The sequence below is a fragment of the Mchenga conophoros genome, linkage group LG4 (genome assembly GCF_057382185.1).
Source record: "Mchenga conophoros isolate Kocher_MC1m ecotype Shallow Benthic linkage group LG4, M_conophoros_male_GT1.1, whole genome shotgun sequence".
NCBI classification, from domain to species: Eukaryota; Metazoa; Chordata; class Actinopteri; order Cichliformes; family Cichlidae; genus Mchenga; species Mchenga conophoros.
Genome location: NC_140529.1, coordinates 15830951 through 15857837, shown reverse-complemented (window position 1 = coordinate 15857837; position 26887 = coordinate 15830951). Strand labels below are relative to the sequence as shown.

Below are 26887 nucleotides of genomic sequence, written 5' to 3'. Positions count from 1 at the left end.
AATCAATATTTGGTACGACCACCTTTTTTCTTCGACACAGTCTGAACTCTCTTATGCAGCTTTGTTCTCATTTCTTTAAGTAGTCTTCAGGAATAGTTCTGCAGGCTTCTTGAAGAATGTTTAAAGCTGTCTTTGGATGCTGACCGCTTTTTGTTCTGCTCTTTGTGAAGATGATCTCACACTGCTTCAATGAAGTTGAGGTCCAGACTCTAGGGAGGTGAGTCCATGACTGATAATGTTTTATTGTGTTTTTCTATCCGGGTATGCTTTTTCTGGAATAACAGTGTGTTTGGGATCATTGTCGTGTCATAAAATGAAGCACTGATTGACACATTGACACATGATGGATCGAATCTGATGGTACTTTTCTGTGTTCAAATTTCAAATGATTTAACTCAGGAGTTTCACTTTTGGATTCATTCATATGACCAGTTGCCACTGATTTTCCATTTGTCCAGTTCTTGTGTAATTTGGCATACCTCAGTCTTTTTTAGATTTTTTTCCTTCTTTAAAAATGACATCTTGACAGCCATCTTTTCCACCGAGACCATTCCTGATGTGGTTTCAGTGAACAGTAGATCTCTCAGGTCGTGTGTCCAGCTTGGAGCTGAAAATATATATATATATTGCTTGTAGCATAGCTGAGCCACTGTGTGAGAGCTGAGCAGCGAAAGGAAATTAAGTGAGGAGCCGGCTCTCGCTCAATAGGAGTCGACTCTTCTGATTCACTACAAAGCACTCTGTAAGCACGGCTCTTAGAGGTGATGCTTTTGTGCATGACACATTATCGAACGTTATGTTGTGTGTCATGGATACTGTTGACTCCAATTCTCCCAACCACTATGTCGAGCTGAGACAGCAAGACCGAGACAGCGAGACCAAGACAAGACCGAGGGATCCTAGCCCAAGACAAGACCAAGACCAAAGTCCGTCGAGACAAGACAAGAACAAGACCACGTGGTCTAGAGACCAAGACCGGTCTCGAGACATCCAACTCTAGTACCGAGCATCCTCTAGTGTTAACGTGATAGCGTTCCATAATGTAAAAATGAAAATGTACAGGCTCTGAAATGTACTCAAAGTATGAAAGTAAAAATAATCTCCTTAAAGCACAATTCAACTAATCATATTTGTACAAAGGTAACTGAACCATGGTATATTATATTAATATAAGAATAAAATACGGTTAGTACATGATAATAAAACATTTTCGGATTTAATTCTAATGGATGTGCTTTAAATGCAGTGAAAAAGAATTTTAATAAATAACTATTTTCTGTTCTGATTGTGGGTGAAAGTAAAATGAGTACAGTCAGGGTTTAAAGTGAAACTCAGTAGGTGAGTCTGTGTAGTGGCTCAGCATAGGTGAAAGAACCACACAATCATTTCTAATCAGCACACTGTACTGCCACAGTTTTTTAATAGTTTTTCTACTATAAAACTTGTAAAACTCAGCTTCTCTTTGTTTTCTTAGAAGAGGCAATGATGCATATAAATAGTTTTTAAGTGTTTTTGTGGATATTTTGTTAATTCCATTTACATATAGGAGAATTTCACCTACTTCACTGAAGAGGTGTGCCATCCTGCCTAGACATCTTGCCCCTCCTTTATGATTTATGAAGTTATCATGAGCTAATTCCGACCGGTCACAACAGTTCATTTTACATAACTGCTATCACTTCCAGACGTTTCTTTTCTAAATAAACAGAATAGCTCTTGGCCACTTTACTAGAAAACATAGATTTACCAATTACAGACACTCACCTGTTACACACTCAAATGTCCTTAGTTATTTATTATGCTAACATTAATGTTAGCCTGCTTTAAGTAGAGAAAGGTCAATTAACATCAGTGTTATTCCACGTTACCTGGATTATATTTATATTCAGAAATATAAAGAGATTAGTTAGCATATGTTTGCTCCAGAGGATGATCCACAGTGATGTGCATCCATTGTGTTCTGCAACCGCGCATTGACTGACTTTTCCCAGCGGAAGATCGTCCAGCATGCAGCAGCAGATTATTATATAGGCAACTGTGTACTGTCTGTAATTGGTAAATTATATTTTCTGCTGTATTTAGAAAAAGGGACGACCACTTTATTTGGATAAATAAATAAACAAAATGCAGGTATACGGAGGAACCTCAAATGTCCCAGTTTTACACTAGGACATGAACACAGCTCAAGTTTGCGGATCTCGGCGAAGCTGGCAGTGTGAAGTTTGTCTCAAAATTATACATATTATACACATTTGTAAATCATACCGTACGTGCACTTGCCCTTTTTTAGGTTTCTCTCCATATATAAATAGCGACTGTAAATGTCAGTTTAAATCGTCTTACCTGTAAAACTTGCCGTCTTTACCGGAAGTCAATGTACACACCTTAACGACTGGGCGTGTTTATTTTTTCCAGTGTAACTGAAAAGTTAAGTTTCATTTTCCTGTTCTGGAACATCATCTGCTATCTAGTCGGCGACACAGGTAAGTCCCTATTCTGGTGTTTCGCCTCTCTGTTCTTTTTTTTTTTTTTTTAAGTAATATATAGTGTTTTTATACATGGATAACGGATGTATGATTGCTAGAACTTGTGCAAAGATGTGCTGTCTATTTGCTCTCCTGTGGTTTCTGATGTTATAGACCTTAGTGTTACTGTAATTACAGAATGTAACTTTGTTTATACATATACATGCACACACACATATCTATATAAGGGGCATTTGTGTATACAGTAGATTTGTTGATTTGAATAGTGATAGCAGTTAAGTCTAAACGGCTAAGCTATATGGATAATATGGGTAAAAGTACGTGGTAAGAGTCTTCATCTTTGTATTCAGATGTTTTCAGTCTCATTGCTTTTCCTTCCTTCCTGTCACCCACAGAGGAACAACAGAATTACTTACAATTAGATTAAAATGTTAAAAGCTAATAGAAAATGCAAGATTTATCTCATATAAAAAGTGCCACATATAGTGTGGTGCATATATTTGAAAAAAAAAAAACTTTTTTATTTATCTGTGTTGATAGATTAAAATTACAAAATGGAAGAAGGAAGAACTAGCCTGAAGAAAAGAAAGAGAGTCACGGATGAGAAAGATGACAAGAGTAAGTCCTTCGGGTCATTTTACCCTGAAGATCTATTTATTTAAAATATATTTCTGTGTACGCAGTAGAATTTTTCTGAAGCTGTTGATGTTGCAGGCTATAATGAGACATGGCAGTTTTGAGGGTACTTCCTATTCTCTATTGTCCTCCTAGTTGTTAAATGCATATATATGATATATATGCCTAAATGAAACTGCCTTTCTTTTGTTCCTTCAGATAAAGACATGCATAATTACATTAAAATTATCTTCCGTGATTGCATGATTTTGGCAGATATGGCAGAATGGCTGACCCTCTCTGTGCCTGGTTCTGCCCGGGTCTTCTTGTTTTTCTTTGCCACTGTCACCAAAGTGCTTGCTCATAAGGGGTTATCTGATTTTTGGGGTTTTCTCTGTATTATTGCAGGGTCTGTACCTGTTGTTGTGATTTGGTGCTATATAAATAAAACTGAATTGAATTATAAATATTTGCATTATCACAACTATTACAATGAAAGTAGGAAATACTCCCACAACTGGCATCTCTCTTTATACAACCTCTACAATTGCAAATTATTAGTACATTGTAAATTGACCATGAAAATACATTTACATTATTTTTTTAATGGAGAAATTACTTCTTCCTTTTTTTTTGGTGTTGCAAAAAACAGACCTCTGGCGTGTAAAATGTGGAGACAAAAAGGGTTGGATGGATGTAGAGAAGTTGGGAAAAGGTAAGTACAGTCTTACCTTTCTTACCAGTCTTTCCTTTTCTATTTTTGTACATACAGTGAAATATATAAATAAATAAATAAATAAATAAATAAATAAATAATTTTTCATTAAAACGATTACGTTTTTCTTTATAACTATAGGTAAGGATTGTATTGAGTTTGAAGGCTCCTTTTACAGTCCACCTGAGTTTGAGAAGCTTGCAGGAAAAGATTCATGTAGAAAATGGAAGTCATCTATTTACCACAAGAAAGCTCCTCTGCACTATTGGTTCAAGGTACTTTTTTTTTTTTTTGCATTTCTGTGAATCTACAAAAATCTGATTTCACTAAATAAACTGTTGAATTAACTTATCACAGAGAGGTTACCTAACCACTACAGGATATAGACAAAAAAAAAGAAAACGACAATCATCAGACCTTGAGTCCCAGGACCTCTTAACAGGTTTGTCTGCTCTTTCTTCTATCTGTGCCTCAAAACCAGAGAATGTTTGAGAATATGAACCAAAAGCATGCAAACATTATTGTAATATTTTTAATAAGCTCTTTCAAAACTTCAGTAATTTTGACAAATACCCTACAGAAGTTGAGAAAAAAAGAGTTGCAATTCTCTTTATCTCGGCCTCCAACCTTCCCTCATCCAACGCCTGCAACTTGTCCAAAATGCTGCAGCACGTTTTTTAAGCGGCACCAGAAAACCTGATCATATTACACCTGTCTAAGCCAACCTTCACTGGCAAATACCGTATTGTTTTTGAAATCCTTTTGTACACTTTTAAATTTTAAATAACTTGGCGCCCAGCTACTTAATCGACCTCCTTGACCTATATACCCCCAAGAGAGCACTTAGATCCTCTAATCAGTGGCTCTTAGTGCAACCAATGTCCAGATGAAAGACTAGGGGGCATTGTGCTTTTGCTATTGCTCCACCTAAACTTTGGAATAGCCTGGCGATTGATGTCCGTCCATCGGAATTCATTCAATATTTCAAGTCACGTTTAAAAATCCACCTGTTTAAGCTAGCCTTCGAAACAAATTAGATTTTAACTTCTACCCGTATCAAGTTTGTGCCACGCCACTTACCTTTAACTATTCCGTAATGATAACTGTATTTTTTTTGTTCTTCTATTGTTGTAATCCCGCAATACGGCACTTGTGTGAAAATTGAATTGAAACTGAGAAAAAGTTACAAAAATCTCAGTTTACGTTGTTATATTTTAAACATTTCTATTTCTTGAAAGAATATTACAAGGAAGTTCATAATGAAGATGTCATGGTCCGGAGTCTGTGACTCCGTGTTTATGTTTTAGTTCATTATTATTCTGTGGTTTTGGGTACCTTGGGTGGTACTCTTCTGTTTCATGGTTCATGTTTCTATGTTCTGTGTCCCCCAGTCTGTGTTAAGTTGGTGTGTTATGTCATTATATGTATGTGTTTCCTGTTTTACTTTGAAGGTCCGTGTCTGATCTCAGTGTGTTCAGGTTACTTTTCCCCTGTCTTGTCAGGTCGAATTACTCCCAGCTGTGCCCTCCTTTTGTGTCTCATTCCCTCGTTATCCTTCTGTGTATTTAAACCTCGTGTCTGCCTCTGTTAGTTGCTGGTTTGTCTGTGTTGTTCCCCTCGGTCTTCCTGCGTCTCGCCGTCCGTCTCTGTGTATTTCCCCATACCTCCCTGCATCTTCGTTCTGGTTTGTTTTGTTAGTTTTGCCCAGTTTAGGTTTTCCAGTTTAATGTTCACCTGCCACTTCTGTTTGTATCTAGTCCTGTTCAATAAATACTCACCTGCATCAGAGCTGCTGCATTTTGGGTCCCATCTTCAACTCCACACGTCCGCCACCCCGGACACGACAGAAAATGAGGATGGAGAAGAGGATGATGAGGATATGGATGAAGATGATGTATGGGCAGATAAATGGGAAGATAAAGAAGCTACACAGATTTCTATCTCTTCTTCTGAAGAAGAGAGTGCGGAAGATCATGTTAAAGATATAGATGACGATGGAGAAGAGGAAGATGAGGATATAGATGCAGTTGATGTCAGTAACGATGAGCCTAGCACTGAGGAAGATGAGGATGAAGAAGATGATAATGATGAGACTGTGCCTGCTGTTGCCTCTAACCATACTGGCAGCAGTGGTATCAAAGGTGACATTTCCAATATATTTCCTATTGGTATGTTTGGATAACAAAGACCTTGTTTGTGTATGAAAATAACTCTTCCTCTTTTTTCAGCAAGTGTAACACCTATGATGAAAGAAGTAAAGGGTATTGTTAACATCCCTCCTGAGGCAAGACAGATTATTTTATTTAAATGATTCACTGTGCTTTACATTGCTGGAAGTTTTGAATATGTCACTGATCTGAGATTACTCTACACCAGCACCGTCATTAAGCTAGAAATGTGGCAAATACTATGGTTCAGCATGACATACAAAATTACAAATGTATGCTTTACCCCATCCAGTCCAATTATTCATAATAAATACTAAAATATTCTTCATTGTTTTTAAAACAGAAGAGTACACATCATCCTGACATGCCAAGATCTGAAGTCATTGGAAATAACAGAGATGTGGCAAAAAACACAGCAATCAAACAGCTGAATGTTAAGAAAGAACCTGAAGAGAAACTGAGTGAGTTATTCAAACACTAAAAGCACTTGATTTACATTTTTACATTTACAAATGTTTTAGCACATGTGTCCACACAGATAACTACTATAGTAGTTTTGTTTGCAGTTTGAATAAGTATTATTTACTTTCCAAAAGACACTAAACAGCCATTTTATTTGGTACACCTGTCCCATCCATCCATCCATCCATCCATCCATCCATCCATCCATCCATCCATCCATCCATCCATCCATCTTCTTCCACTTATCCGGGGCCGGGTCACAGGGGCAGCAGCCCAAGCAGAGAAGCCCAGACCTTCCTCTCTCCTGTCACCTCCTCCAGCTTGTCTGGGAGAACACCAAGGCTTTCCCAGGCCAGCCAAGAGATATAATCTCTCCAATGTGTCCTGGGTTTGCCCTGGGGCCTCCTCCTGGTGGAACATGGCCGGAACACCTCACCCGTCTAGGAGGCATCTTTGTCAGACGCATGAACCACCTCAGCTGGCTCCTTTCGATGTGAAGGAGCAGCTGCTCTACTCTTAGACTCTCTTTCGTAGCCTTCTGCTACTTGGCTGTACCTAGAAATTCTGTCCATAAAAATTACAAACAGAATCAGTGACATCACCCACAGGAACGAGTCCAACTTATTACCGGCTATGCGGACAAACCTCTTGCAACGGTTGTATCAGGATTGAATGGCGGGTAGCAATGGGCCAGACACCCCATATTCCCGGAGTACCCCCCACAGGTTACACAGAGGGATATGGTCAAATGCCTTCTCCAAGTCCACAAAACACATGTAGACTGGTTGGGCAAACTCCCATGCACCCTCAAGTATCCTTGAGAGGATAAATAGCAGATCCAGTGTTCCACAACCAGAACAAAAATAGCATTGTTCCTCCTGTATCCAAGGTTAGACTAAAGGACAAACTCTCCTTCCAGCACCATGGCAGAGAGCTTCCCAGGTAGGCTGAGGACTGTGATCCCCCTATAGTTGGAGCACACCTTCCAGTTCCCTTTCTTAAAGATGGGAACCAACTCGGTCTGCCAGTCCAGGGGTACTGCCCCTGATCTTCATGCAAAATTGTAGAGGCATGTCATCTACAACATCCAGAGCCTTCAGTAACGCGTGGCAGACCTCGACCACCCTAGGGGCTCTGCCACCAAGGAGCTTTTTGACTTCCTCAGTGACCTCGCCCCCGGACATTGGCAACTTCAAGGAAGTCCTCGAAGTATTCCTTCCACCGCCCGACAATTTTCACAGTCGAAGTCAGCAGTGCTCCACCTGCACTATACACAGTGTGGGTAGAGCACCACTTTCCCCCCCTAAGTGACCTGACGGTTTGCCAGAATCTGTTCGAGGCGGTCTGAAAGTCTTTTTCCATGGCCTCTCCAAACTCCTCCCAGACCCAAGTTTTTGCTTCAGCTACTGCCTGCACCGCATTCCGCTTGGCCTGTCGGTACCTGTCAGCTGCCTCCGGGGTCCCACAGGCTAACCAAGCCCGATAGGACTCCTTCTTCAGCCTGGTGGCTCCCTTCACCTCTGTTGTCCACTGTTTGGTTCGGGGGTTACCACCACAACAGGCACCAACCACATGGCGGCCACAACTCACTGCAGCGGCTTTGGCTGTGGAGATACTGAACATGGTCCATTCGGACTCAATGTCCCCAGTCTCCCTTGGAATGCTGTTGAAGCTCTGCCAGAGATGTGCGTTGAAGATCTCACGGACCTGGGCCTCTCCTAGACGTTCCCAGCACACCCTCACTATACGTTTAGGTGTGCCAGGTCCGAGTGTCCAGAACATATGGCATTAGGTCTGGTGATACGATTACAAAATCGATCATCGACCTGCGGCTTAGAGCATCCTGGTGCCATACTTATGGACACTCTTATGTTTGAACATGGTGTTCATTATGACCAAACTGTGGTTTGCACAGGAGTCCAACCTCAAAACACTGCTCGGGTTCAGATCCAGGAGGCCGTTCCTCCCAGTCACGCTCCTCCAGGTCTCTCTGTCGTTGCCCACGTGAGCATTGAAGTCTCCCAGTAGGACAACAGCTGTCCAGTTGCTCATTAATGAAAATATCTAATCAGCCAATCACATGACAGCAACTCATTGAAGACATGGAGACATGGACCAGATGATCTGCTGAAGATCAGACTGAACATCAAACTAATTCTAATAATCCCAAAGTGCACATGCTCATATTTTAATTACTTTTCTTTTTTCAGAGAAGACAACAACAAGCACAATTTCAATACCTGGGAAACTTGCCCCGAAGATTAAAGAAGCTTATGGTATCGTTAATAGCCTTCCTGAGGTAAGATGGAGGAAGTTTCTTCAAAATATTTTACAGCACGTTACAGTGCTGGTAGTTTCCACCCTCATGAAAATACAGCTGATTCAAAATTACTTTTATCTTTTAATCCAGCATTGTCCTTTTTTCTTTTCTTTTTTTTTTTGGCCTGTCCCCAGCCTTGCTGTATTGGTCTATTTGATTCACCTTTGCTTTTATTGTTTATTTTATTTTATTTTCACTTGCTAAACACGGGACAGACTTGACTGGGGAAAAAAAAAAGGGGAGAAAGAAAGAGGGAAAGAAAAACAGCGGGGAAGAGGAACAGAGATAAAGGGCAAAAAACAAAAACCAACAAAATAAGCAGACAAAAAACACATATCAATCACCTGGATCACCTGTTGAGAAAGAAAAAAGAGAAAACAAGCAAAAAAAAAGTGCAATATAATAAACAACATCATCGCAATGATCTATGTGAATATAACAGTAAATACTAAATATTAGTACTAAATTATTATTAAACGTTATTGTGCAGCACGTAGGATCGACAGCACACAGTGTGCTTTGAGGTAGGAGCCAAAAGGGGTGTAGTTTGTGTGTGTGATCACCCGTGTGTACACCTGTGAGCATGAGCGCGCTTCTATGTAACAGGTTCCTTCATGTAATGATCTGCTAGAGGGTGTGGGGAGCCACAGCCCCGTCCTCCAGGGTATGAAGCAGGTATGGAGGAGATCAAGACTCCAGACATCCAGAGGCCCCCAGAACACAAGAGACCAAGGAAGACCAACAGAGGGGCAGCTGCGCCACTGTCCCCGAACGAGCTGAGGAGAGCCCCAGATGAGGGGTCACTCAGCAGCCGTGGCGCAGAAGCCAGGGGGGGTTGCAGTGACGTGCCCGTGAGCTCCGCCGGCAGCCAGCTGCGCCAGAGCGACCGAGCCCCAGGCCGAGAGGCCGAGGGCACCCCACCCCCGAAGGGGCCCAAGTGAGCCCCAGGCTCCAGGCCCCTACAAGCAGCCACCAGGAGTGAGCCGGTGCGTACCTGGATGCCAATCCCCGGGCACAAAGAAGCACCAATGCACCGATGTCTGAGGGCATCTGCCACTGGCCTGAGATGTCCCTAGAGAGGTGGCGTCAGATACCCAACCTGACATATAGACACAGACAAACAGGCACACACAGATACAAACATCCATTCCCACCCTCATGCTCTCATATGCAATTACTCAGCACTCACCCAACGTGGAGACAGACATAAATAGACACTGTACACACAATCACACTCCCCAAGCGTACTCTAAGCCCCAGATCTAGGTACCCTTGCCCCTGGAGGGGGAAACTGCGCCCAGACCCAGGTAGTGTTACCTTTTTCCCTGGGGTGGAGAGAAGCAGGAATAGTTCTCCAGGCTTTTTGAAGGACATTCAAAGCTCTTCTTTGGATGTTGGCTGCCTTCTGTTCTGTTCTCTGACAAGATGATCCCACACTGCTTCACTAATGTTGAGGTCAAAGCTGTGGGGCGGCCAATCCATGACGGACAGTGTTCCATTGTGTGTTAAAGATATTTCTAATTTATTTTCAACCAATGCCTCACACTTGAACATGTGTTTCAAACGGATCTTGTTTAAAATTGCTTTCAAAATAAAACTGTCCAACTTGAGGTGAATGTTTTTATGGTTTGTTGCTATATGAATACAACTTGATTAAATTGAATTTTGCTCAAAATGATTTTCATAATAAAACTGCATATTATTTTCCTGATCTACTTTTACTCCATCCAAACTTACCTTTCAAAAGAAATTATAAATAAGGGTACTAATATATAATTGACTATCTTTGCACCAGAAGACTAGACATCATCCTGACACGACAAGATCTGAAGTCAGTGGAAATAACAGAGATGTGGCAACAAACACAGCAATCAAACAGCTGAATGTTAAGAAAGAACCCCAAGAGGAACTGAGTGAGTTGTTCAAACACTAAAAGCACTTGAATGTTGAAATTCTATTTTGTGCATTTTTTGTAGAAGTAGTAGAAATCCGGTTGCAATCTATTTTCTTTGCTCTCTTTCTATTGTCTGCTGTTCCTTCTATCATAACCCAAAACCAGAGAACTTTGGAAAATATTAATCAAAAGCATGCAAACATTGTAGTATTATTTTTAATCAGTTGTTTTAAAACCTTTAAAAAATATACCAAGGAAGTTCAGAAAAAGGAGTATGCATTAGCTCAGAACTAGTTATGAAAATCTTAGTGTACATGGTAATATTTTAAACATTTATATCCCTTTTGTACAAGAACACAAGGAAGATCGTGTTAAAGATCAAGATGAAGAACAAGAAGATGAGCACATGGATGAAGATGTTGTTGGTGATGATGAGCCTAGCACTGAGGAAGATGAGGATGAAGAAAGTGATAATGATGAGGAAGAGACTGTGCCTGCTGTTGCCTCTAACCATACTGGCAGCAATGGTATCAAAGGTGACATTTCCAATATATTTCTTATTGGTATGTTTGGATAACAAAGACCTTGTTTGTGTATGAAAATAACTCTTCCTCTTTTTTCAGACAGAGTAACAAGTGCAATTCCAACACCTGGAAAACATGCATTACAGATGAAAGAGGTAAAGGGTATGGTTAACATCCCTCCTGAGGCAAGACAGATTATTTTATTTTAATATTTTACTGTACTTTACATTGCTGGAAGTTTTGAATATGTCACTGATCTGAGATTACTCTATACAAGCACCGTCATTAAGCTAGAAATGTGGCAAATACTATGGTTCAGCATGACATACAAAACAAATTACAAATGTAAGCTTTTACCCAATACAGTCCAATTATTCACAATAAATATTAAAATATCCTTCATTGTTTTTAAAACAGAAGAGTACACATCATCCTGACATGCCAAGATCTGAAGTCAGTGGAAATAACAGAGATGTGGCAAAAAACACAGCAATCAAACAGCTGAATGTTAAGAAAGAACCTGAAGAGAAACTGAGTGAGTTGTTCAAACACTAAAAGCACTTGAATATTGTGTTGAGCTTCTATTTTGTGTACTTTTTGTTGAAGTAGAAGAAAAACAGTTTCAGTCTATTTTCTACAAGTTTCAAGGTTGTCCTTTAAGAGCTTTTCTTACTTTATGTCAGCATTTACAAATATTTTAGTACATTTCGGGCGTTCGTGGCTCAAGAGTTGGCAGTTCGTCTTGTAATCAGACAGTCTTGGTCGTTGTGTCCTTGGGCAAGACACTTCACCTACCGCCTACTGGTGATGGCTAGAGGGGCTGATAGTGCGATATGGCAGCCTCGCTTCTGTCAGTCTGCTCCAGGGCAGCTGTGGCTACAACTGTAGCTGCCTCCACCAGTGTGTGAATGCGAGAGTGACTGAATAGTGGAATTGTAAAGCGCTTTGAGGGCCCCTAAAAGCAGAATATAAATGCAATATATTATTATTATTATTATTATTATTATTATTATTATTATTATTATTATTATTATTATATGTGCGCACAGCTAACTACTATAGTAGTTTTGTTAGCTGTTTGAATAAATATTATTTCCCAATGTCTTTGTATTCAAAACAGATCAGGTGTGTTCTGTAATGAATAGTTGTACTTTTCAAAAGATATTATCCAGCCATGTTTTTAAATTTTTTCTGGTATACCTGTCCAACTGCTCATTAATGAAAATATCTAATCAGCCAATCACATGACAGCAACTCAATACAGACATGGAGACATGGACAAGATGATCTGCTGAAGATCAGACTGAACATCAACACGAATCTAATTCTAAAAATCCCAAAGTTCACATGCTCATGTTTTAATCACTTTTCTTCTTTCAGAGAAGACAACAACCAGCACAATTTCAACACCTGGGAAACCTGCAGTGAATATCAAAGAAGTAAAGGGTGTCGTTAATAGCCTTCCTGAGGTAAGACTGTATTTTATTAAAAACTTACCATTCAAAATAAAGATAATTAAAACACTCCTGTCATTAAATCACTTGCTCATATGGGATTGTCTAATTGTTGGTGTTTTCTGTGTATTATTGTAGGGTCTGTACAATATAAAGCACATTGAGCCGACTGTTTTCATAGTTTGGTGCTATATAAATAAAATTGGATTAAACTGAATCTTGCTCAAAATGATTTTCATAATAAAACTGCATATTATTTTCCTGTTTTGTTTTTCTCTACAAGCTTACCATTCAAAAGAAATAATAAATAAGGATACTAATATATTCTTGGTTGTCTTTGAAACAGAAAGCTAGAGATCATCCTGACACGACAAGATCTGAAGTCAATGGAAATTCCAGAGATGTTGCAAAAAACACAGCAATCAAACAGCAAAATGTTAAGAAAGAACCCAACAAGGAACTCAGTGAGTTCTTCAAACACTAAAAATTCTGCATTTGTGTTTTGTTGTTGTTGTTGTTGTTGTTTTGTGCCTATGAATTTATCAATTTTTGTAGTGGAGAAGGTAAAAATCCAATTTAAAAATTGGAAATCTGTAAATTGAAAATCTGTAAATCTGAAATTTACTATGCTGGTGGGGACTAAAATCCTGGTCCCCACAGGGCTGAAGGCCTTTTTCACACTCAAAATGTGGTTTTAGTGTCAGGGTTACAATTGGGTTGTGGTTAGGTTTAGGGTTAGGCATTCATTTTTGATTGTTAGAGTAAGCAGCTAGGGAAAGCCTTATGTCAATGGGATGTCCCCATGAGGATAGCAAACCAGAGATGGCAGGGCCTGAAAATGAAAGAGAAATTGTAAATTCAGGATCTGATGTCAGTGGAAACCAGTGGTGGCCTCAAACACAGTAATCAAAAAGCAAGAGAAGCAAAAAAAAACCTGTGTGTTTCTTTTTTTAAATTTTTTATATGTTTTCTGAACCCCGGGCTGTGTCAGATGACCATCAACATACAGAGGTGCACTTCTCTGGCCACAGTGTAACTGAAGTACAATCCATGAGACCAGAGATGAGGTAAGATGTAGCTGTCATATCATTTAGGCAAAGATTTATCATTTATTCACTGTATTAAAAGTTTTTTTTAACTGCATTTATTTCTGCAAAAACAGCTCTACTTGAAATAAGCCCAATATTCCTAAATGTGACAAAACTGTCTTGTTTTGAGAAAAAAAATCTGCCATTAAGGTAAGTAAAAGTTGCTTGGCTAGAATCCTTAATCACGTGTCTTCCTTTGTTCAAGATGTAGAAAGAAAAAGAGATCAGTGTGAGTCATACTGGTGCTTTAGCCGAGCTGTTGGCTATTGCAGTTTATAGGGCTTGTTTCAGATGTTTGAAGATTGAAGACATTTTCTATCTATCATGCATCTAACTGATTTATACCTTTAAATTAGACAAAACTATCTAAAATTTAGGATTAATTTAAGAAAATGTGACTTATTTCAAGGAAAGACACCCTGACAACCTTATTAAGACATCCTTATTAAAAAAAAATCTTTATTATGCTTTCTTCAACAAGCTGTTTTCAGAAATTATTTCCTTACTTTAGTGTTTAATTGTGTTTAATTGTGTTTAATTTATTACAGGCCATTACAGGCCTTTCCATACTCTTGAAATAAGAAATATAATGTTATTCTTCCAGAATAAGAACGATTATTTTTCTTATTTCAAGAATCAGAACCACGATCAGAATTGAGTAAGGTTAGATTAATTTGCTAGTTTTAATGACCTTAGCCAAACAACTTTAACTTACGCCATTGGCAGATTTTTTTTTCTCAAAACAAGACAATTTTGTCAGATTTAAGAAAATCTGGCTTATTTTAAGTAGAGCTGTTTTTGCAGTGTAGCCTGTAACTGGTAAATAAAGCTCAAGATGAGCTGAAATATTTTATTAAGAAAAAGTTAGACATATTTTCCTAGAATTAGCTTAATTTTTTTGTGCAAAACTTGCTTGTTAAGAATATGTTTTCTTTCAAGACAAAAAATATGAAAAAAAAATTCCATAAACAAGCATTTTTTTACTCGCAGTGCGGACATGTCAGAGGCCCCATCACCTGGGCCCTCAGCCAGCTCTGGTTTGGATCTTGATCAACTGAAGAGGGAAAAAGTAAAAATGGAACTAAAGGTTTTAAAATTAAAAGAATACTATTATGCTTTGAAAATAAAAGAACTTAAAAAATGAGGATTAATGCTTCTGTAAAGCTGACATTGCAGAGAATAAATTAAACGATCGCTGTGTTTACATCCACAAACTGACACACATTATCTGGAGGTTTCTTGGGTGGAATGTTGCTTTTGAGAAAAGCTGCAAAGTCAAGTGTGCTGCATTTAAGATAAGATAAGATAGAACTTTATTAATCCCTCGGGTGGGTTCCTCTGGGAAATTCGATTTCCAAAAAGCACAGCACCGACAGAAGTTACAGTTACAGAATATTATATATATATATATACACACACACACACACATACACACACATATATAAATACAGAGACAAATATAAATAAAATATACGAAGGGGATAAATAGAATAAATAGGAATAAAAAATAAAAATACAAGTGAATTGCACATTTCACGTATTAAAAATACAAGTGAATTTATAATTTATAATTTATACACCGTACTTTTTCTTTGCTATACTCAGGTTTCCTTTAGTATTGTTGATTACAGTGTTTTACTTTGTTTCTGTGATGGAATAGATAGATGGTATTTTCTTCTGTAAAATGTGAATAAACAATATTGATGCTTTTTATCTGTAAATTGCGCTAAATGTTATGAAACTGTGTTTCCTTTAGACTTTGCCCAAGCTGCAGTAATCATTGTAAGACATAGCCTGTAAACAGCATCATGCAATGTCTTGAACCACTGCTCATTTCTTTATATTTTGCATAAGGAGCAAGAGATTTTAGAAATTTGTAAGACAAAAGCAATAGATTAGACAAAAATATTTTCATGGAAATTTGTTCAACCATAATGAGAAAATACAAAATGAAAAAAGGAGAGTTTCAGTGCTGTGTGTGTTATCTTTGGCATTTTTCTTTTCTTTTTTTATTCAAAACCTAAATATAGTTAGGTATATATAGACTAGATTCAATTGATTTATGTGAAATAACTCAAGAAGAAAAAGTTATCAGGCTATATTTAATTATCCTATAGGCTCTAATTCTTAATTGACATTCAGGTCCACACTCCATGCCAGTTGGTGGCATTAATGAACCAACTAGCTTTTTGACAACCACGGACAAACACCAAGAAGGTTTTTTTTTTTTCTTGGGGGAAAAAGGTCAACTTAAAAAAATCTCATGTCTTTTGAAGAGTAAACTTTAAAAGTAAGTACTGAGTTTTATCTCATTTATTTATGTAGCGATACAAATGTTCCAATATCTTTTTTTTTTTTCTTTTTTTGTTGCCTGACCCGTCTGGTTCTTTAGCCATCAGAATTATTGTTTGAAGGCCAAGAAAGATGCCCAACGGATTTACTTTACCAAGTGGATCATCACAGCCTTGCTATATTGGTCCATTCAAGGGGCAATCCTCAAGAGTTGGCAGTTCGTCCTGTAATCGGAAGGTTGCCGGTTCGAGCCCCGGCTCCGACAGTCTCGGTTGTTGTGTCCTTGGGCAAGACACTTCACCCGTTGCCTACTGGTGGTGGTCAGAGGACCCAGTGGCGCCAGTGTCCGGCAGCCTCGCCTCTGTCGCCCCAGGGCAGCTGTGGCTACAATGTAGCTTGCCATCACCAGTGTGTGAATGGGTGGAAGACTGAATTTAGTGTAAAGCGCTTTGGGGTCCTTAGGGACTAGTAAAAGCACTATACAAATACAGGCCACTGACCTTTGTTATTATTATTTATTTATTCTATTTTCAGTTTTTACAGACAGGACAGACATGACTGGGGGGCAGGAAAGGGAGAAGGAAAGAAAGAGAGGGAGGGAAAGAAAAACAGGGGAAGAGGGACAGTGAGAAAGTGCACTTAAAAAAATCACCTGGATCACCTGTCAGGTTCCTCCGCCCGCTGATATGTAGTGTTGCTGCATGCTGTTCTAAAGTGCATTTAAAACACGGGAGGGCATGGTGCTTCCTGCCAGAGAGCAGCAGGTGTCAGCACAGCCCTTCCCAAGAAACCTCAATGTTTACATGTATTTAAAATTGAGAGGTGGGCACCAGCGCCAGAGGTGAGGTTGAATACACAGACTGTCCTCTGGATGGCGTATAATATGCCCACCCCCAAGGCCCTACATGTATGTGTTATGAGAGTGTGAGTAATGTGGATGTCTAGGTTGTGGAATAAAATTGAGGCACAGGTGGCCAGAAGGAGACAGAAGGGAATCCAACACTGGCATGATGTGTTTTTTTTTCTTTCTTTTGCTTGAATGATTCATAGTCAGTTATAAGTGTTATAATAATCTAAAAAAATTAAAAGTCTTAGAAAGACCTTAAGGAATCCCAGAGAAAAAAAGACATGCAACTTTTGCACAGTACTTGGTGGTCAGCTACAGAAGGACTGGACTGATAAGAGTGAAATCACAGAGAACAGGCTCAAGGCTAAGATTTAAAAGAAAAAAAAAGAAAAGAAAATCTGCCTCCTTAGAACCAAAACATGAAAAATGACACGTGACTCAAGATTTTTGCACAGTACTGCAATTGTGCACATTGTACACATGTGCAATTTTAAAATTAACTGTAATTTTATTAGGTTCTTAGTACTATGACTTCACAATAACATGTATAAATGTCAGTGGCTGTAATGTGATATAGAGAAATAAAAGAAACAAAATAAATTTTGAGAATAATTTATTTTAACTTAATCAGAACGCAGCTGTTATTGATTGTGAGGCTTTATCTGTCTTTCTAATGCGCATGTGAGATAAACAGACCTTGACAATGAAGCTAAGGCTGACACTACAGAACCCCCCTGGTGGTTGTTTGAACATAAGCTCTGGCTTGTGGGTGTAGAAAAACAGAAGCTCTTCGGGTGTCTCAGTAAGGTAGTGGGAGTTACTAGTTTCATTTTTACTGCTTTGGGAATCATCAGCTGCCTGTGGACATAACTGAGGTAATTATTCTTTTTGTTTGTTTTGCTTGGATTGATGATAAACACTATGTACTTAAGCAATCCGTGAATAGCTAAAGTCATAGCTAAAACTGTACAGGTGTTGCACAGCCTACATTACATGAGCCAGACTGTATTTTGGTATTTTATCATGTGGCATATGACACTCCAGATCACTACCTTTTAAAAACAAAGAATGAAAAAAATATGTCAGGTCTCAGGAAACCAGCATCAGACGTCAGATGAAATGTCATATTAGGTGTGTCCCAGTTCAGGGCCTGCATTCTTTAAAGCTCCCAGCCTTCAGTCTACATAGGCTGGGAGCTTTGAAGGCTGGAAGTGCAAGGCTGTTAAATGGGACAGTCTAGTCTTCGTTGCTTCCTCTTCTGAGGCTGAGCCCACGGGACTGTAAAATATATATGCAACAAATACAGTAGTGCTATTAATCCAAGATACACCATGTTTTATATAAGTCAAGAAAAAAATACTGACATTTATTGTCAGGTATTCTGGTGTTGATTAAGTTTCTGAATATAGAACCTTTTACTGTCACTCACAGTTTTTACCTGTAACTACCTGAGCACTTTCTCCTGAAAATATTTAATGATAAAATTATTTTAACATTACCTAATAAGATTGATTCAGAACAGACAGATAGTTATTTTCAACTTTTCAAGCAGTCTTTCACAAAGAAAGAACAGTCTGTCTCCTCTCTCCATCTCTCAGCTGGCGCTGGCTCTTCTGCCTCCTCCTCTTTCTCACACACTGCTGAGTTTGTGCTGCTGTATCATCAGGGTGGAAATCCTCTTTCTCATCAGCTCTCCCTCAAAAACACCACAGAGGGATTTTTTCAGTCTGTCCTTACTCTGGACGCTTGTCAGACATGGAAATCGAATAAGTTGCAGGGTTAAAACACAAGTTTAACTTACAAATACATCCACATATTTTATATTTTACAATCAGAGAGAATGTCAGAAGTCTGGCCATTTGAGATGATGTCTGATATATTATCAGACATCATACTGGACAAACGTTACACAAACGCTTGACAACACTCTTGTTGCATTTGAAGAAGGTGGGATGGGGTATTGGGGCAGGGGGGCTCTTTGAAGTCTTTGTATCTTTGGAATAAAGGCGTCTTTTTACTTTTGCCTGCCTCTGTTTCCTGCTTATATACCTAAATATTTGGCCCTGTGTGAAAAGTATACACAGATACACTCCCAGTGATATTTGGTTAAATGCCTTTGAGCACATTTCACCACATTTAGAGACTTTTAGTCACCAACAACAAGACTGTGCTTAAAACCCAGTTCTTTGCCAACAAACCAAATAATTGTAATAAACTGTACAAGCTTTGCAAAGAAGAACGGTCAAATATTCAGCCGGAATTATGTCACACGCTTGTTGATGACAACCAAAAGTTTCTGGTTGAGGTGCAACTTGCTAACAAAATATTAGTAGTGTCATTAAAAACATTTCTTAAATTAAGCAGCTGTTTAAGTGGTCTTACTCTTGAAATGAGAACAATAATCTTATTTGTATTCTGGAATTTCAACCAAACCATTGTCAATACTTTGTAACTTGCTTGTTTATATTTTCTTTTTTAGACAAAGAATAAGACAAAATTTCCATAAACAAGGGTTGTTTTTTACTTTTTTAAAAATCGTTTTTTGCAGCGTACTTTTATATATCTATATATTTGACCATGTGTGGATTTGAGAAAAGCAAGTGAAAATTTTTCAATCTCTCACATTTTGCAACATATTTACCTTGATAGTTTTAGGTCACTTTTTGAGTCTCTTTTCTATTCTCTAAATGAACTTTGACTTTCGCCCTCACGTCTCAGCTTGGCCACCTGGAGCCTGTTGTCTCTTGGATCTCTGCTCAGTAGCGAATCTGTTGCCGCAAAGCAACTAAGTTATGGATAATAAGAAGACTAATATCAGTATAACATAAATACAATCAGTGGTTAAATTTCGTAATAGCAATTTCTGCAGTAAAAGAATCATTAATGCCTGGATCATTTTGGTTAATCATACAAAATTTTATTTTCTGAAAAAGTAAGCTAAGAAAAAATATTTCAACATGCATATAAAAACACAACAAACCATATATTGTATCCTAACACCACATACAACGTATTAATCTTCACTTTTTTATCATATTCATGTATAAATTCATGTACACTACTAGGAAAAAGTAGATGTAAAGATTTGTGGAAATATACATGGAAATACAATACAGAGTTTTAAAATGGCAACGAGTTTGAAAGACAATCAATATTTGGTACGACCACCTTTATTCTTCGACACAGTCTGAACTCTCTTGTGCAGCTTTGTTCTCATTTCTTTAAGTAGTCTTCAGGAATAGATTCTGGCTGACTTTCACCAGTTTGTGAATTGTCCCACATGGAGCAACAGGACAACTGACCTACTGTATGTTAATTTGAGAGATGCATACAGTGCCACCCCACCCTCACCTTTACTACAGAGCCCTCTCGCCCCAGGAAGGCAGCAGGCCCAGACAAGGTGTGTCCTAGGATGCTAAAGGCGTGTGCTGCTGAACTTGGGGAGCCGCTACAACGAGTCTACAACCTCAGCCTGTGACTGGGGAGCGTGCCCGTCTTCTGGAAGACATCCTGCATCGTCCCAGTCCCCAAAAAGAACCGGCCCAATGAGCTGAATGACTTCCGACCGGTGGCACTGACGTCACATCTTATGAAGACTCTACAGTGGCTCTTCCTCAGCCTCCTCCAACCACAGGTACAACATGCCCAGGACCCAATACAGTTCACCTACAAGGTGGATGTTGGAGTGGAGGATGCCATCCTGTACCTCCTACATAAAGCCCACTCACACCTGGAAAGGGGAAAAGGCACGGTCAGGATCCTGTTTCTTGACTTTTCCAGCGCCTTCAATACAACCCAGCCCTGTCTGCTCCAGGAGACACTAAACAGGATTGTTTAGGTTGTTTGGATCTCTGACTACCTCACAGACAGACCGCAGTACGTCAGGCTGTGTGTGCAATCCTGGTGCTTTTCTTCAAAGATCACCCTGTGTGTATTCGTCTGTGGTACTAGCTCCTGTATTCTGTGTGTGTGGATATCCCCCTCCTGGTCCAGATTACGGACCTTTCCTGGAGGAGCTGTGGTGGAAGCGTGTGTGTGGATTACCCCTTCTCCCTGGAGCCATGGACCCCCTCTTATCTCACTGTACATATATAGCCCTGAGGTGTTTCATATTGTAAATAAACTGTGTTTTGTGTGCAAAGACCTCTGTCTGCACTTGAGTCTGTGCAGTAGCCATGACAGACATACTTCACCACAAAACACACATACACCTTATTGACCTTATATGAAGTGAGAATGCAGGTGGTATGACTTTGATGAGAACCTTTTCTGTTCCCAAGGACAACAACGCCACCCATTGCAGCTGCATATGATATACTCACCTGTTTTACAAAATGAGCAGCAGAAGTAAACAGTTGACACGCCTGGAGGCTTAATTTTGATCACAGAGGAGGAGGATGAAGATGAGGTCAATTCAGAATCTTATGATTCTGATTATGAAGCAAACTGGTATTCATATCCCTGCAAGCAAGACACTCACATCAAAGAATAGTGAAATATAGTGGTCTTCAGTCTCAAATGTACATCAGGCAAAACTATCAGCCCAAAATATAATAAATGGAAATAATATTTTTTCAGCTTTTTCAGTAATAGATCATTTATCACTCAGATCTATGATAATGAAGGTTACCGGTTATTTCAGAATAAATTGCAGTAAAAATGTGATTCAAATGTATCAGTCAATAATTAGAAAATGTTTCCATAGCATTGAAGGTTCTCTTTAGGTAATCAGGTAAAGCAACTGTAAAAATGCTAAGAAAAAATAGTGGCAGGATTAATAAAAGGCTATTACAAGTTTTGAAATGATATGGTCCATTGTTAAATCACTTTACAGCAATATGTAGTCATGTCTCGCTTATCAGTAACTGCAGAGTACCGAGCATCCTCTGGTATTAACGTCAACATAAAAATTGTGTTCATGACATGGTTTTCTGTGTAAAGCAGGTATACGAATGAATTCAACATTTACTCGTGTCACTCCTTTTTTAAATTATTGTGACTATAATTGACCAAGAACGTTATTTTAGTTTAAAAAAAACAGTATGTCAACTCTCAACGGCTGAGAGTGTTTATTTTTCCAGTGTAACTGAAAAGTTAAGTTTCATTCTCCTGTTTTGGGACATCATTCTTCTTTTATTAACATCTTTGTGAAAACTGTTGAGGTGGGTTTCTATGTCATAAGCAGTTCCCGTGGGAATAATGTTTAGGTGGACCAGAACGTTTGTCCCTATATATTTCACTTTTCAGTTTTATCCCTGGAACTTTGCATACAGGAATGCAAAGTCCATTCCTGTATGCAAAGTCCAGGAAATGCAAAGTCCATTCCAGGATGGACTTTGCATTTCTTCGCTTGTGCTGACCAAGTGAACAAAGAATTCAATATTCACTCTTGTCACTCCTTTTTTTTAATGATTTTGACTGTAATTGACCAAGAACATTATTTTAGTTAAAAAATAATAATAACAATATGGTAAATGTAAAACATATAAATTGTATTAATTTACTGTATAAAAAATAGTGTTTTGCAAAAGTCTTGAACCACAGCTCACTTCTTTATAGGAATATTTACTGAAATATGTTCAGACAGACAGTATACTTATTATTAATAGAAATAGAATAGAACGTGCCTTGAGGCAACTGTTGTGACAATTCACTTTATAAATAAAAATGAACTGAACTGAAATATGTAACTAAACCATGTTTGATAGCGTTCCATACTGTAAAAGTAAAAGAATACAGGCTCTGAACTGTACTCAAAGTATGAAAGTAAAAATAATCTCCTTAAAGCACAAGTCAACTAATCATATTTGTACAAAGGTAACTGAACCTTCGTATGTTATTTTAATATAAGAATAAAATACTATTAGTACATGATGATAAAAATATTCACATTTAATTCTAATGGATGTGCTTCAATTGAATACATTACATAGTGAAAAAGGATTTTACAAAAAAAAAAAAAAAAAATTTTCTGGTGCCTAGATTGTAGAGGGTGAAAGTAAAATGAGTACAGTCTGGGTTTAATGTGAAATTCAGTAGGTGAGGGATCTTATAGTCTATCTCAGCATAGGTAAAAGAACCACAACACAATCATTTCTAATGTGAGCTCCAGTAGCTTTTCTTAGTGCATGCTGTGATCAGCATACCATACGGCCACAGTTTTTTAAATGCAGTTTTTATACTGTAAGACTTGTAAAAATCAGCTTCTCTTTGTTTTCTTAGAAGAGACAATGATGCATATAAATAGTTTTTAAGTGTTTTTGTGGATATTTTTTTGACTCCATTAGGGGAATAGGAGAATTTCACCTGCTTCACTGAAGAGGTGTGCCAACCTGCCTAGACATCTTGCCCCTCCTTTACTATTAAACAAGTTAATAAATTAACTTATAAATAACTAAAGGGCAATATTTATGAAGTTATCATAGGCCAGTTAGGTTGAGGTGGGTTTCTGTGTCACAAGCAGTCCCTGTAGGAATAATGTTTAGGTGGACCAGAATGTTTGTCCCTCTAGTTTATTTCACTTTTCAGCTTTATTCCTGGAATTTTGCATCCAGGAATGCAATGTGCATTCCTGGACTTTAATGAAAATAAAGCAAAGGGAAAAATGTATACACAAAGTGAATTGCCTGGAAAAGAAAAAGCGCCACTTCCAAGAGGAATTGTACCAGTGCGTTTTGTCCTTTGAAAAGGCATTTCCACATGCAGGTCACTTCAGAGAAAAAGAAAAGGTGGAATTTAGGGATATATTCCTCAACTTGAAAAAGAAATACGTAGACGGTGTGGAAGGCATCCCCTTTGTTGGAACAACGAAGGAGTTTCTTGAAAAACAGCTGAACTGTCTACGTATCAGATGCAAGGATCTAGATGCAGCTTTACTAGATAAAACACGGGAGCTGGAATCATTTAAAAAGCAGTAAAGTCTTTCTAAGACGCTTTATTCAGACAAAAACAGGAGCTCATTGGACCAGTGAACCAGATGATCAGAAAGGCTGGCAATGAAGAAAAAGAGATAGGTCATCTAAAATCTAATTGAGTGAAAGACGTTCAACTCAAGCTTAAATTAGAAAAACAGAAAGGACAAAAGCTCGCACCGGTGGTCCATAGAGGCGTGATGGGGAGATGTTATGGGGAGACTCCGACTCCGTCTCAGATCTCTCCACAGATTAAACCTCATCCACCTCCAGTGCAAACTAAATTTATTCAAGTGGCTCCAAAACACCCTGGCAGACGTGTATAGGAAGGCTTTTCCCAGAGTCTCCATCAACACCACCTTTCCTCATTTCTGATGATGGATTACCACCAATTGATTGTTAAAAATTAACTGCTAAAAATTCAAAAGGGTTTTGAAGCATTTGATAATTTAATCTAACAGGCCAAGAGTGGCCAACTCCAGGCCTCGAGATGTGGTGTCCCACATGCTTTAGATAACACTCTGGATCAACACCCCTGAATCAAATGATCAGTTCATTACCAGGCCTCTGGAGAACTTCAAGAAATGTTGAGGTAATTTAGTCATTTAAATCAGCTGTGTTGGATCAAGGACGCATCTAAAACCTGCAGGACAGCGGCTCTCGAGGCCTGGAGTTGCCTACCCCTGTAATCGTTTATAATACTATATAAACGACAGTATTCAGAAAACAACAAACATTCCATATATTTTTTTTTATCATAACTCTGGTTTTACGTGGCCTATCAACACAATTTAAAAACTGGTATAAAGTCCACACGTTCCGTCTGTCCTGCTCACATCTCCAATGGTTGTACACGTTGTCATTAACTGGCTTCACTCCACATCAGCCACGCCGCTTTGCTAGCTAAAACACCGGTGTCGGCACATGAGGACGCTGTCATAGCCTGTCAACGATGTTGATTAGCTGCGCATCATTGGCTGGAGCAGCCAGTCACCGGTCACTACTGACTCACACTGCAAAACAGAATTAATTGTCTGTGGTGACGTTTAATGACATTCCTTTGATGTCCAAAAAGCCTTAAATAGACCATGAAACCTGTCAAAATGAATTGATTATTAAGCTATCGTTTTGTTGTGAAATTATACAGCATTAAAAAGCAGAAATTAGTTCAAAACCTAAGACAGAGATGTTAATATATTGAAAAAAAAAAAAGGTTAATGGCCTAAAAGACAAAAGCCAAAAAGAAAAAGAAACATATGCCAGCCAGTTTGACCAAAGACTCCGTCCAATGATTAACGAAGTTGAAAAGCTTAAAATAGAGCTTGAATACTTGAATACTTGAAAACTGATCGAGGATCTAACTGAAGAAAACAATGAAGTTTGGCAGAATAATGAGATGCTGTCTTCTGTCGTGGAAGACAGGACAAATACCTCTGACAGGTGAAACTTGATAAAAGATGACCACGAAGCTCTCATAAAGTTCCGCGCAGAGACGGAGAAAACTCTGGCTGAACTTAAACAAAATCATGAGGAAGAAGTCGAAGTCCTGCAAGGACTGCTGGAAACAGAAAAAAAGGTGGCACGTCAGGAATTTCACAACAGCCAAATTGTTGACTTATTATTGAAACGCCACAAAGAGGAGAAAAATCAGATGCAGCAATTTTACGATGAAAATACAAAAAACCTCGAAAACAAAGCTAATGCTGCAGAAACAGAGTTTAAAACGGTCATGGGAATTTATGCTAATCATATAGAAAAGTTTGAGAATAGATTAAAAATTGGTAAAAGTGTGACCGTCAACGCAGTTAAAGAACGCGAGGAGGAACATAAATCCTTGCAGTATTGGATTGAGGGCCTTTTGACTCATAATACAAAGTTACAGGACCAAAACGAATTAATGGATAAAACTGTGAAAGAGTTAACAGATAAGAAATATGAAATGGGCAAAGTAATAGATGATCAAAAGGCCCAGAACATGGAGATGAAACAAAAATGTCAGAGAAATATTAGGGCTCTGGCAATTGAAAAGAAATTAAAGGCTATGGTCGAAGATGAACTTGTTTCTTTGAAAAAGAAAAATGAAGAATGAAATTGGACTCATTATAGGTTCACGCCCTTGGCCCACGCCCTCGGAGGAAGAAACACCTGTGCCTCATCAGTGTGGATGGTATTTAAGACAGGAAGCAACGGCTGTTCTTCGCTGGATTGTTGTGAGAATCGCGTCAGTGAAAGTCGAGCGGCCCAGCAAGTATTTTCCCGTGCAGTGTGTGTGTTTAGAATCTAACAAGCGGTTCTTTGTGTGCAGATTCCCTGGACTGTTTCCCTGGTGTGCGAGTGGATTCGTGTTTGGATTGTGTGGAGAGAGACGAGCGTGTTCCCCTGGATTTTCCCAGGAGCCCTGCCCCCCTCCCTCACCTTTTGTACATAGCACTGCCCCGCATCTGTGTATATACACTCATTGGATATTGTTCTTTAATAAATTCACTTGTGTGCATCATCCTCGGAGTCCAGCGCGTGAGTCCACCTTGTACTTCGTGACGCTTGTCACTTTTTTTTTTTAATGATTGTGACTGTAATTGATTTAAGTGATTCAAGAGCGTTATTTTAGCTGAAAATAACTTTTCTTCTCTAAAGTCTGTTTAGGAAGGAGATATCTAATATTGAAAAATAAAAAATGGATAAATCCCTTGAAAGCCCGCTTCCAGGATTTCCATGGGAAAAATATGAGAAACCCAAAAGGAAAAAAGGAAGAATTAGCTTGAAGAAAAGGGAGAGATTTGCGGATGATAAAAATGAGAACAGTAAGTCCTTTGTGTCATTTTACCTTAAAGATCTGTTTATTAAAATATATTTCTGCATGCGAAATATAATTCTCTGAAGCTGTTGAAGTTGCAGGGTATAATGAGACATGATAGTTTTGAGGGTATTTCATATTCTTTGTCATACTTGTGTAAATGCAAATATATAAACGCATGTGTGAATTCATTCTTTACAAGTTGAGACTTCCTAAATGAAACTGCCTTTCTTTTGTTCCTTCAGATAAAGACATGCATAATTACATTAAAATTATTTTACGTGACTGCAAAGTTTTTGGCAGATATAGGTTTAGGA

The 26887-nt window shown here is 38.6% G+C and overlaps 1 protein-coding gene and 1 long non-coding RNA gene across 4 annotated transcripts; both read left to right on the top strand.

Moving 5' to 3' along the window:
• The first annotated feature begins 140 nt into the window (after positions 1–140).
• Positions 141–17438, top strand: LOC146575770 (uncharacterized). Of its 3 annotated transcripts, none has more exons than XM_085270634.1 (18): positions 141–217; positions 2416–2483; positions 3027–3104; positions 3754–3816; positions 3958–4091; positions 4174–4258; positions 5574–5957; positions 6045–6100; positions 6328–6445; positions 8657–8745; positions 10562–10679; positions 11014–11196; positions 11284–11369; positions 11602–11719; positions 12565–12653; positions 12985–13102; positions 13630–13705; positions 14717–17438. In XM_085270634.1, exons 3-18 carry the CDS (start codon positions 3041–3043, stop codon positions 14868–14870), a joined length of 1935 nt encoding a protein of 644 aa, XP_085126760.1. In that variant the 5' UTR covers positions 141–217; positions 2416–2483; positions 3027–3040; the 3' UTR covers positions 14871–17438. The 3 variants fall into 3 exon arrangements, with proteins under 3 accessions (XP_085126760.1, XP_085126761.1, XP_085126762.1); XM_085270635.1 differs by lacking the exon at positions 141–217 and adding an exon at positions 2196–2266; XM_085270636.1 differs by lacking the exons at positions 141–217; positions 2416–2483; positions 3027–3104; ... (1 more) ...; positions 3958–4091; positions 4174–4258 and having other exon boundaries at positions 5543–5957.
• An 8443-nt stretch (positions 17439–25881) lies between these two features.
• On the top strand, positions 25882–26484 carry LOC146575769 (uncharacterized). The gene is made up of 3 exons (XR_014892325.1): positions 25882–25997; positions 26082–26290; positions 26411–26484. It is a non-coding gene; the product is annotated as an uncharacterized LOC146575769 (long non-coding RNA).
• The last annotated feature ends 403 nt before the right edge of the window (positions 26485–26887 follow it).

Bases quoted from the DNA above. Each gene is read 5' to 3' on its own strand.
- LOC146575770 (XM_085270634.1), top strand. From the start codon at position 3,041: ATGGAAGAAGGAAGAACTAGCCTGAAGAAAAGAAAGAGAGTCACGGAT. The intron at 4,092-4,173 runs GTACTTTTTTTT...AACTTATCACAG, and splicing joins CTCTGCACTATTGGTTCAAG to AGAGGTTACCTAACCACTAC. The intron at 12,654-12,984 runs GTAAGACTGTAT...TCTTTGAAACAG, and splicing joins TCGTTAATAGCCTTCCTGAG to AAAGCTAGAGATCATCCTGA.